At 32.8% G+C, this 13,364-nt stretch overlaps 1 protein-coding gene across 2 annotated transcripts in view; it reads right to left on the bottom strand.

The window, feature by feature from the left end:
* Positions 1 to 473: 473 nt before the first annotated feature.
* NUP58 (nucleoporin 58) overlaps positions 474 to 13,364 on the bottom strand; it is a 36,262-nt gene continuing 23,371 nt past the window's right edge. For both annotated transcript variants that reach the window (XM_006915833.3, XM_006915832.3), the window contains 4 exons: positions 11,016 to 11,217; positions 5,521 to 5,619; positions 3,854 to 3,949; positions 474 to 2,640 (listed from right to left, as the gene is read on the bottom strand). In XM_006915833.3, coding sequence (XP_006915895.1) covers positions 2,471 to 2,640; positions 3,854 to 3,949; positions 5,521 to 5,619; positions 11,016 to 11,217 — 567 coding nt within the window. In that variant the 3' untranslated portion in view covers positions 474 to 2,470. The remainder of the gene's footprint in view (positions 2,641 to 3,853; positions 3,950 to 5,520; positions 5,620 to 11,015; positions 11,218 to 13,364) is intronic.

Raw genomic sequence — 13,364 nt, 5'->3', positions numbered from 1 at the left:
CTGCATAAACTGACATGGAAAGATGTCGATGATACATCATTAAAGGGGAAAAAGCAAGTCACAGAATACACAGATTTTTAACCCATTTGTCTTTTTTTTTTAAAAAAGGATGTAAGAGAGAATGATAAAATGTGAGAAAATAGGAGAAAAGAGAAACAGGAGTATGAACATTTGTACACGTATGCTGAAAAAAGCATTTTTTTAAAAACGGTCCGGAAGGATATACACCAAATCATAAGGAGTGGACACTCGGGGGAAGAAGGCCGGATTAAGGTCTAAGCATTGAAAGGGACTTTACATTTCACTCAAACTTTCTTGTTTTGCCTTTAGTTAAAAAAAAAAAAAAAAGAAAGAAAGAAAGAAAAAAAGAAAGGAAAAAAGCGAGATGTGTAAACCAGTGAGAACACTAAAAACTGACCAAAGAAAGAGTAGTAATTAGAAAATTACATATTAAGAATAACTACTGACACCTATAAAGATTCAAGGCAACTGACACAATAGATTTTATTGTTTCCTTAACGATAGGCTCTGGACAAAGTGAAGACAATGGAGACGATGACAGCACGTTTAAACTCCTATCACAAATTTATCTGTTGCAAATTTCCAGTGGTTCAACATATTAAAATGTAAAATATATAAAGAAAAAAACCAAGAAATATAAATATTCAGATTTTTGCAGTACAATGCAATCTCCTTTTAAAAAAGTTTGTTGCAACTGTGTATTTAATTCTGACAGTAATTCAAAACACAAAAATCACATGTTTTCCTGTCCTTCCCCAAAATCTGGATCTGGGGACTGCAGTATTAGAGAAGAGTGCAAAAATAAAAACAGCTTTAGAGCTCAAAAACAAAGCATTTTCCTTATTTTAATGCATCGGGGCGCAAAAATTTCAATTCCAAAAAGCCAATCATTGCTATATGCGGATAAATAAAAACAGATTTGACAATACTTTTATAATCAAACCCAACATTATACTAAAAATATATGTGTGTGTATATATATCTATCTATATATACACATATATACGCAATACCTATTTTAGAAAAAAAAGGTGCCTTGGTGAAATGCTTCTGAAAATATTCACTTGATGCACATTATGTACAAAACCTTCCATATAAAAAGTTAAACTATTTTCATTGAAATTCCATGTTCACATCCCATTTGAAAACTGTACTTGAAAGATAAATAGGTCTACCTAATGGTTTCTGTCTGAAATCGTGGCTAAGGCAGATCTCTTTCCAAGGGCTCTTTTTCATCACTCTATGTCATTAACACTAATACAGACAAATATTACACAGATGCAACCTGACACACCTATGTGTTATACTTGGAGCTCTGTTCACTGTTAAAATGGGATAATTTATAGTTGCTACAAAGAATAACTTTTTTCTTAAAATATATTGTTTCTCTATTCCAAATTAAGCACTTACTTAAGACATTAAGAGGCTGATAAGCCACTCCATTTGGTGTCAGTATCAATAGCCCTATAAGGAAGAACTCTGCTACTGGAACAGTTAGAAAAGTCTCCACTGAAGTCATAGTGCATCCTTCACCTGCATAGAATCAATTTGGCTTAACAGCTCTTCACGCCCAGAACACCGGTCTGGAGCTCAAATATGCTCTTGAGGGTACATCTCGGATACGAAAAGACTTCTCATATAGGTAATATGAGGACATACAGGATAATAAAAGTTGTTCAAATCTGTTTGATGAGTTTTACAGCATTCCTCATTTAGAGCAGCTGCTAAAGGTTAAGGTAGAGAACAAAAATGGAAAAGCCTAGGGGAAATGAAGTGGAATCGGTCAAATATTTACACCAGTAACCATTTCACTAAGTCTCTGAGTGAGTAACTGCGACGACCTGGTTCCTCTAGCTCATCATTCTACAGCACTGAGGATCTGACAATTAAAAGGTGAAAAATGCAATACCCTTAGAAAAAGGAACAGTCTGAGGCAAAAGTTGTAGATCTGTAAATATATATTCTATATGCACACACGATTGTGCGTATTATTCTGTATATATTTACATACATATTCACAAGATGCCCTGCAGTTCAAAAGGCCTTTATCAAGGAACCAAATGATTCTTGTGTAGGCCCTAGAATTCATATCATCCGTATAAGAAACACATGTGCATATATTCACATAATGTAAACGCTATCAACAAAAACATAGCTATTAACACTAGGTTAAATAGTAGAAGTCTTTTACCAACCAGTGATGCAATCAGAACATTTCTTACACTGAGAACCAAAATAATGGAAAATATACAACTGGGTTTCAAAATCACAAGAAAAAAGATATTTAGCGTGGCAAATAAAGAACAAAGTTCAAACCCCAGAGTAGGGAAAAATATCAAAACTTTAGAAATCTCCTGGGATGCAATTTAATTACTGCATCGATTTTAGAAAAATAGACTCATAGAATGAACAATGCCGCTATGGATTCTCTCAACACATCAACCCATGTTTATCTTTTTCCTCTTTTGTTTCCAGCTGGAGGTTTCTTCAACTGAAGGAGTTGTCCTCCTGTTCCAAAACCTGCAGAGGCAGGATTGGACACCCCAAATGTCAAACCAGCTGATGCCGTGATGCCAGGATTGCTGAAGTTAAACCCAGATGTACTTGAGCTGCCAAAGCCTTATGTTTAGGGAAGAGAATATTCAGATCAGAAATTAGGTCACAGAAACAAATATAAAAAAATAGGGATGAGAGGCAAATTTCTAGCTGAAAAAATATATGATCTATATAAATAGTAAATATCTTATGGCCCTAAATTTCTAACATGCAATTTTACAGGAAGATAATTTAGTGAACAACTAAGGGGCACCTTTAAAGACAGAAGTTTAGTGATCCAGCTCAAAAGAGAAACCTTAGCACAAATAACTGAAATCTACAGAAGACTTCGAGTTACCAGACACCTTCCTGTTACTTCGATATGCCAACATGCCTTCCTCCTCAGCCCCTTCAGAAACATTCTCACATGCAGAAGAGACTTTCACAACCGCTGGACGCCCTCCTTGCAATGTGAAGTCCTCCAAGAAAACCACAACCCACAATTTTCAGGACAATGAACACACCGAAGAACGGTACCTATTGTTTTGATTTTACAGGAGCCCTTGCATGATTCAGATCCAATGTGATTACTGTCTAGTTCACTATTAACATATTTGTATTAGAATCATGATACCACTGAATTCTACTATCCTACTCTGTTGGAACTCTTGATTTTAAACACTACTTAATATTAAATGGAATGTTTTTTGAAATCCCTCAATTTAAACACAATTTAATTGGTATTATGTCATTATTTTAGACTTTGCACATTAAAACAAGCCATTATTTACAAATACAGAGAAAGTGCAAAATTAGATGAAATTTGGAATTTTCTACTGGAAGAGTCATAAGATTATACCTATTTCAAAAATAAACAAAGAATCCAATTAATCATCATTTGTTTTGTAAGATAGGACTTATAACTAAAGAACATCTCTTTGGAAATCATTCTCCTGAATGAATAATGATAAAAACTGGGTTAAAACTTAAACAACAATGGGTTCATTTTTGAAATAATGAAGAAAATTGTCTTTGAGTTCAAAAGAATCTCTACTTAGTTAAGAGAGGATATAATCATTTATTATATCAAACTAATAAGTCTTGTGAGAAATATTCTAAAAACCTGACCTTTAGCTTATAAGAGAGTTAAAGCTCGAAAGTTAGGCTTGCATGCTTTGTCCAGGGCACAGAAACTAAATCAGGGATATTTTCCATATAGTGGAAATAACAATACTTATCCTTTTAAGTTACTTTGCACCTTTAAATGTGTCTGAAATTCAGGCTGAAACACACAAACCTGCACTAAGACTTCCTGAGGGTTTATTTGTTGTTCCAAATCCAAATGTGGAGGCCCCTGTGGTGCTGCATCCAAAACCAGAGCTAGTTCCAAATCCTAGTGGAAGGGTAATAGAGAAATATACAACGGCATGTAAAACACAGGTTACAGGATACTGACAAATAAAACCTAAAATCATCAAAGATCTAATAAATACAGTGTGGAAAAATATGGCCTTATGAAGGAAATCTGCTATTTATTCCTTTGCCTATGACTTCTGAAAGAACTAGATTAATTCAATAAAACATTTGTATGTATTTAGATGAAATTTATACCTATCACTAATTTTTATAGAAACAGGCCATAAAATAAGATTATTTTAGTATTTTTTCTCTCAAATGAACTAGAAATTTTAGTGACTCTTCAAGCATTTTAGTCAAATAGATATATCTACTTCAGTTTATTTCACTTTGCAAAAAAAAAAAAAAAGACTAAGTTCATAAATAAGCATGACATGCATTACAATTTAAACACAAAGTACGAAGTGATTTTATTACTAAGCTTTTTTTACCAAAAAATTTTCACTTAAAAACCTCTACCATTGAAAAACTGCATAACTAGTCAATCACTTTAAAGCTCTTCAGTTAGCAGAAGGCTCCGGCCATAGGACCCACCAAAGCAACGAGAAATCATGAGTGCAGCATCATGGTTTTCTCTTAATGATACGATCGTCACAATTTAAATAAACATTTTTCATCATACAAAATTCAAGAGGAGATTCTGCTAAGCACCTGAAGACTTGTTTCCACTCTCCTAAAAGCCAAGTGCTCTAAAAATGAAATTCAAATTCTTCTTAGGCTACTTTACAACAGCTTATCTATAATATTGAGTTTGACAGTATTATTGCTTCTAAGAAATATGATGGTAAATTGGATTATAGATAATAGGAATTCTGTTGTCATAATTCTAGTAATTCCTAATAGTCTACTATATTAAGTAATCGTAACAGCTTACAGGCTTCTTCTTATATTTTAGTGGAAATAAGGGAACCTTATTCATTATGACGACGTACTTGTAAAAATACAAGCAACTTTTAATTATCCATACCAGTTATGAACGCATTTGTATTTAGAATGTTTTTGCTGACTTACCTTACTAGAGTTAACTTATGAAATTATCAAACTTAATTGCTTAAGTATGCAAGTATGTATATAGGCAAATATGCCCAAAGTGCTTAAGAATGAATGGACAGAGTCAAGCTGTTCAACTTATAATAATAGTTATTTCCCCATTTAAAGTGTTCATTTTCAGAAAAAGATGATTAGAAGAACATAAATCCAGAAGTAGTCTGGACTCCAAACTGATGTTAAGACTACTAATTTTTTTAAAGTTTGTTAAATTTATTAAAACTAAGTTATTTTTAAGTTCACATTTTAGCATATTGCTTTGAAAATATTACTACCCCTATCACTTAATTTTAATGGTTTTTAATATCTACTATCCACAGATGGAATGACTTTTTAGGTTCTAAATCTAATACTAGAAAGCACTGATTATGTTTGGAGAATCATTTCTGCCAGATGGAACCTTAACTTCCAAAATAGTAGATCCCCTTAAAATTTTTTTACAGGCTAATATCAACTCAAATGTATATAGTCCAATGCAATATTAGAAAAGTTAAAGTGTACCTCCAAGGTTTGAAGAACCTAAGCCACTTGATTGCAAGCCAGTGCCAATACCTGAGCCGAATGGCGTTCCAAAACTAACTCCCAGAGATGGCTGTGGCCCTGGTATAAAAAAAAAAAAAAAAAAAATTGGGAGGGGGGAAAAAACAAATTTGCCTTACTCTTTCAAGATTAAAGTTTATGAAGTTATTTTTTAAATGAACAGTGATTACTTTTAACAAATTCTATTTGCTAGAACTTAGTTTTCAGGATGTCTCCCCACCCTAATGTATCTGTCCCAAGTGATTTACCTATTCCAAAAGAATTTTTAATTAACTTATTCGAACTAGACAATTAAAAGAGGCTTACTTCATTGAAAGATGAATGTTAGTTTAATCTGTTAAATAATTTGAAATCTTTAATGTATTGTAAATTATAGTTCTTTTAGTTTTAGTTCTAGAATGATTTTAGATCTCCCCACTTGTTTTCTGATAAAATTAGTGTAATCAGTAAAGGTTTTTACTTTTTTTTCTTTTTAAAACAAACTCCTTACCGTTAGCGTCAAGTCTCAATTGGTCAAAAGAGACTGACGTTAACATGGCAAACTATCATGTTACTTCATAAGAGTAGTACCCAAAAACTAGGCATGATTTCTTATATGAAATATAAATGATATATATACAATAAATAGATAAAAAACAAGACAATGTTTTATTTTATTAAATTTATTGTTCATTTTAAAGCAAATCAATTACACAGTAACATGACAATTCCAACTTGTTCACAAAAAGTGATAATTGAGTTCTATTGTTAAGCTCTGCTACATTCCACCACTTATCACCTGATTAAATAAGATAGATACCGAACATTTTACAAAGGCACCGCTGTGTACCTTGACAGATTCAATACATTCAAGATTTCAATTCAGAAGTTTCTTTCCAACATTTTGGAAAATGTACTCAGATGCAAAACCATTAGTCGTCCTTTTCCCATTTGTTACTTTAAAGATTTTGGCTGAGTTTGTTTGGCAATAGCATCAAACTTACTAGCCTCTCTTTTTTTAACTACATTTTTTTTTTAACTAAGCAGACTACAAAAATCTAAAAATCTCTCATTTGATAAATAATTTATGAAAACTATTCAATAAATTTCATAGTACAATCTTCAGTCTTGTCTTTTTCAAGCACAGTGATCAGTGCATCTCAAAGTTGAGGGAACTGCCAAAGTAGTATACAGATTGAAATTTTTAAATTTTCAAAGAAATCAAAGCCTTCAAGTTGTTCGATGAAGAATGAGGTTTGTATATTCAAAAGGTAGTGTAAAATTATAAAGCATTAAAACAAAGAAAAGAAGACTGAAGAACTACATTTTCTACACTGGAACAAAAACTGGACTTTCCAAATAGCTTCCACCCAGAAAATAAAGAATAAGAACTAATAGCAGCCAGAGTTCTTATACTATTATTAAAAAATAAGTTAAAAAAGGATTTAAATTTTCACATCCAGTTCGAGATCAATTTGAGAATAAAATACCTGCCTAGCAGCTCTTTTATAAAATGTTACTACAGGAAAAAGAGACCAAGCATACTACTTTCTTATTCCTAACAAAAAGAATATGTAGAAAACACATGTCCAGTTTCTTTAACGTTGAGAGACTTAACTGTCACATGTTGATAGGAGGCACTGCTGGTGGAAGACCCGAAAGAACAATGCACACCACAGCCCTCAGCCCTACAAGTCATATGAGTTACTCAAATAACATGCATTTTGTTGTGTGTGGGTCTGTTTCTAAGAGCAACTCTAATCATTGATACTTAGGATACAGGTCATCAAGAACTCTAACAATGACAAGACTTTCCACTGCAAGACAGGTACATGATATTTTGAGTTTTGTACCTTCGCACAAATTCTGAAGGCAACGTCATTTATAAAACTAGTAGGCAAATGTATAACATTTTTTAATAGTAAAAACTCATGATAAATAACTCCCATGCCAAAGTACTAGCATATATTACACTCTGGCCACCATATAAATCAGTTTCACTATTAGAAAGCACAGAATCTAAATCCTTCAAGCAAAAGTTACGTAAACAATTCAAGAAGTCTGTTTTGAAATCTGAATAGTCATTCAATGAGAGGCTCTTAGTTCCATAAATAAAACCAAGTTAGTAGTAATAGATCCCAACGACTGCCCAAAGTGAAATCTTCATGTAGAGTAACATTTTACAAAAGTTACTGTATGATACAGTCACACACAACAAAATCAAGTTTAATACTGTAATTCATATTTTCCAGAATAAATTCTACTTTTTTTAAAGTAAAACTGCATTCACAGGAAAAGGACTAAAGTGCTAAAATTTTTAATAATTTTCAATGATCACTCAAAATACCTAATGTAATTAGTCTGGTTATCCTTAGTCATATTTTAAAATGACATTTCTTAAAAAACAAAAAAATGCCTTTTCCCCAATTTAAAAAATTCTACTCTACTCACTTAATGGGGAATGTTCCTTTGGTTATTAAATACAACAAAATCACAAAACCACAAGAAACTAAAATAAAATACTTAAAAGTTTCCTATTTAACATTATACCTTAAAATTCCAAACCTACACTAAAAGCTACAAAGTAGGAATTCCTAACAAAACATCTCAGCTTTCCTTAAAAACAGCAGCTAAGTCATACGAGAAAAGTCTTATCATGTAAACATCAAAAACTTTTAAAAATGTCAAAACACAACAGCAACTTAATCGCAGTACATTAGCTTAAAACAATCTATCCTAAGTTAAATTATACTGAAAAGTCTAATGTAAATCTAAAGCTTTTTAAGAGGCTTCAGAAGCACTGGCGAGTGGACAAGTGTGCTCAAGCTCTACCGACATGTAATTTATCCATGTACCGACACTTATTTCATACCTAAAGAGCCTGCTGGTTTTTCATCAATTCTCTTCAGCCTTCAGAAGCAATAACCAGAAATCGCACAGGCCTACGCTCTATTATACATTTTCATTAAAAATCACAGATGGTCAAGAAGAAGTCACTTAACTGCATACCTCTACCTCCAAGAAAGACCACACAGAAACCACCTTCGGAAGTTAACAGTCGCCTAAGAAGCCACCTGCATTTTTTACAATAATGAAGTCAAAATCCACATGTAAATAAAAAGCAAAACCCTTTTGACAACTGAAATCCCACACAAATCAACAGCGATATAGAAAAACTGCATACAAGCTTTACCTAGCTTCTTCTAGATGGTCTTTAAAATCTGTTACTGGTAGTTAAAAAAAGATTCCATCAAAGTCACAGGAGATGAAAAATAAGTCACTGCACGATGGAACTGATAGAAACATTTCTAAATGGGCTGTAACTCAAAGAATGAGTACATATCTAACTGACCTCATCAATCTTGCTAGAGTGGTGACAGGACTAAAATAACTAACAATCTAACAGGCAGAGGTATAAAAGAATGGACTACGGGGATCGGGAGACCTTCAGAGAATCAAAAGGAAAAAGAAAACAATGCAAAACTGTGATTATGACTGTTATGCTTCTCATTTCTAAAAATTCACACAACTCAAAATGAAAACAATGTAAGACTGTTTAGGTTGATAAATTACAATTCCTGCCACCAGATAAGAAAACCTTTACGTGGGTTTCAAAACTGCAGCGAACACAGAAAGCAGTTTCCCCTAAGCATGGCAAACGTCATAGTCAGAATTAAAGTATATGAGCAAAAGGCTCCTCAACATGATTACTATAAAGCAAGCTATATTCTCCACCGCCACAGAGAGCAAAGACCATATCTGTATTGTTTGCATCTATATTCCCAGAACCAAGCACATGGCAAGCACTCCAAGTCATAGGATGAACATGTATCTTCATAAGTCCATAAGCCCAAAATAAGCAAAAACCTCCACATTAGACTGTTAAAAAAAAAAAAAAAAAAAAAAGACAGGTAATTTTGCTTCGATTTTAGTTGCATAACACATAATACAATTCACTTACAGCATAATATTTTAGAGAATCAATTTCTCTCTGGTTTTATTAAAATGAAAAGTCCTATGTGCAAAAAAAAAAAAAAACACTTAACAAACCCATGCTTATCTCGTCTATTTTAGGAGAGATACTGGCCCTAAAAGTAAATTGGTACTATGGTTGGTTTGACTTATTGGTTAAGTAATCATGAGAACTGAGGCTCATAATTATGGGATCGATAGGAATCAAAAATCCCATAATGACTTGGAATCAACCCCATGACTTTTTCCCTCCGTTACTTGGGAACAAAATCGCACACCCCAGCCAGCTGGAGAACTGTTGCACAGCACTTACACGAGTCGCTGCGTGTATCACAGGGGTCCAGCCACGGAATGTGGAGGATTTGGCAAAAACTCATCACCAGCTGTTTACTGATGGAAACTCAATTCTGTCATCTTCAAATGTGAAGAACAACTTTTTAAACTTCCAATAGTGAGAACCAGAGACTGCTTTCCTGTGTAGGCAGCCTGAATACAATCTAGATGTCTTTTTTTTTTTTTTACTATAACTTACTACTAGACTATATGAAACTCTCAGAAAGACACATGCTGTAGAATAATAAGCATTACTTGAAAATTTATCAATGAGTAAAAAGAAAAAAAAAATCAATATCCATTAAGACTATTATTTTTCTACTTCAAACTTCAAGCCTGACAAAAAAAGGAACTGCAGGAGTAAAAAGACAGGTAGTAATCTCTGGAAGACACAAGACCAAACTAAACACTGCGGAACTGACCACAAAAATGTTTCTCTCACTATAACTGGAATTAAACCAAAGACTAAAACTATCTGCTTTCCAATATCTCATCAATTATTTTCATCTGCTCAACTTTTCACTTCATATTTCTTAATGTTCAATCTAGAGCATCTCAAAACATCTTTTCCTGCTCTTGCTGTTCTGTTTGCATTGAAAAGGTACGAATAATTCTAGCATGTACCTTCTTCCAAGCCTGGCTGAGAGGCCCTGTACTCTTACTAGTCATTATACATACAAACAAAACTGATCTTCAACACACTTTGAGTCAATAAAAATGTACTTATTCCTGAATGTGGCTATTGTAATCACTATGTATGAGGAAACAAGAATGCACCATCTATCAGTACCATGTATTAAAAATGCAACGTATGGCTGGATTATCTCTGACTTTAAAATAAATGATACAATCACGATTTTAGAATCTGTTATTCTTAAATGGAACTCAGTAGTGAAACATCATGTTCTAAAGGGTATTGATAGCAATACAGCAAATAACATTAAGTAAATTCACAATATTCAATCTCATGGATGTATAATTATTGCTAAGACTACCCTGCGTTTTTTATCAGGTATATGTTTATAATTGTGTCCATCACAATTTTTAGATTGTATTGGAACAGCTATTCATAGAAATTTCTTCAGTGCTAACATAAAAGGAAGACTTATAAAAATGCACATAAATGTTCTGCATTTTAACAGTAAGAAGCTATAACTTGAATGCATTCAGACCTGTAGCAGGCTGTTGCTGCTGTGTAAGTGTTGCAGCCATGGCAACGGCTGCTGCGTTTGGCATGTTGCTGAAAGGGGTGGGTCCAGTAGTAACTCTGGGTGCATTCTGCCACTTCTTGGCTTCTGCTCGCCTGGCTTCAAACACATCAACAGCATCTCCCAAGAACATTTTCCTGTAGCCAAGGTACTTTTTAGACCCAGACTACTTTCTATCATTATTCTCTTTAAGGAAAAAAAAAAAAAAAAAAAAAGTAAATCACATTCTATATTGACTTTGGTAATAAGTGAATGAATATAACTATGAAATAAGTTAGCAAAGACAGATCAAAGGCACTGCCAATATGATGATGCATTCCGCCTAAATTGCAAATTAAACTGCTAGTAATGCATGGTGTGGGAAGGGATGAGTTCAAGAGTTTTATCACTTCTTTTAATATTTTCTTCCTTATTTTTGTCATTTGTCCTTACAATAAACTGCTTAAAATATTCGGGCTTCATGAGACCCTCTTTAAAATGAGTTAGCTAAGCTTTAAGACAAGCAGAGTAATATCTATGATTTCATTTTAAATATTCGTTTTTCATGGACTTTTCCCCTACCATGACCAACCTCTTGATACATTTTAGATTAAAAAAGGTTGAAAAATAAAAAGTATTAAAAAAATATATATATGTGTATATATATGTGTATATATATATTTTTTTAAATACCTTTTCTTAAAGGACTGGGTGACATACGTTAAAACAAGATGTTAACCTCAGTAAAGAGAGCGTGGATGATACAAAGAGGGCCTTTAATTTATCAATATTGTTTTTGACTATTTTACAATAAGAATGACTCCTGTTGAGCTTGTTTAAGCAAATACGAAGAAAAAAGGTGAGTTTACATTTTAAGGGTAAGAAAGAAAAATTACTAAGTTTATAAAATGGGCCAGTTTACCCAATGCAAAATCTGCCCTGACTAAAGACCATTAATAGGAATTCTTCTCATAGCAGAATTATTAAATACTGCCATTGAAGGTTTAACCTAAATTAGATCAGTTTTATACTACTTTTTGAAGAGACATAGAATTTTCATTATTTCCTACTTGTTCTTAGCAGAAATTAATAAATTTTAGGCTTTGTGATTATAACAGTTAGAGCACTTACAAATCTTACTGTTATTTATAGTATTTAAACATCTCTTTTTGTGTGGATGTCAGTATTCGATGTTCCAGTTCCAAACTTTCCTATCTCTATAAGGTACTAAGGTGGGCCTGCCAAAAACTGAAACTTAGGGGAAAATGCAGTCAGAATTATGGTTGTGATACAGAAAATACAAATCTCATTAGAAGCGATCTCCTCCAAGCCCATCATTCCTTTTTCTATGTAATTATGTACACATATCCACAATGTCTGGCATCAGTAGCCCTTAATTTTAGTTTTACTTCAAATACTGAGAAATAATAACCTGCCTTAGAGACTTGAGAAAGCCAATTAGTTTAAAAAACAAAGACCTGAAATCAGCCATGATTCATAAAATTCATAATTAATGTCCAATTTTGTTAATGTCACAGAGCCTGGCTGGAGCAGGTAGTTTAAGGCTATTTCAAGAGATTAACTGATGAAAAACAATATAAAAGGAAGAAAAATACACTTCTGAGATTTCTATAAGTGAACAAGTCTAGAAATTATAGTTTGCTCATTAAATACAGCTGAAACTAAATGACAACATAGCAAAGCTGATCATAGCAAATCTGATCCGATCCTTTGGTTTTTGGGAATGTATATTAAACAAAAAAAGAGTAGGTCAAAATTTTATGTCAAGTTTATCTAACATGATCTGGGGCTGCTTTGTGCAAATTTCTATCTCATTGTTTTATAATCATAAAAGGATAGTTTTCAAACCAGAGAAAAGAACCTGCCATTGAAAAAGCACATATATTTACAAATGACAAATCTGGGGTTTGCTTTAAAATACTCCAGGGGAAAAAAGCATCCCTGTGTAGAGAACTAATAAAGCAAGATCAGCAGGATCTTGATAATAGCTGAAGTTGGGTAGTCATTACCTGGGAATTCAATATAATAGTGCTCTACTTCTGTGTATATTTGAAAACTTTCATAATAAAAGTTAAGGGAAAAAACCACCTGAACAACACAGCCTTCAAAGTGCTAACAGAGAATCATCTTTAGCACTTAAAAAAGTAATATTATAGACACAAAATTTTGTTTTAATTTGATAAAAAGTCCTCCTTTAAAATTAAATTATTTTAAAAATATGGTTTAGAATTTTAAATGTATTAAAGCAAAAGGTCTAAAGTTTGCTATCGTTTCAAAAATGGTATAATTTAAATGGTTAACTTTTTAAAAAAT

Source organism: Pteropus alecto, unplaced genomic scaffold, assembly GCF_000325575.1.
Source record: "Pteropus alecto unplaced genomic scaffold, ASM32557v1 scaffold16, whole genome shotgun sequence".
Classification (NCBI taxonomy): domain Eukaryota; kingdom Metazoa; phylum Chordata; class Mammalia; order Chiroptera; family Pteropodidae; genus Pteropus; species Pteropus alecto.
Note: the sequence above shows the minus strand (reverse complement) of the source record. Positions and strands in the feature narration are given on the sequence as shown.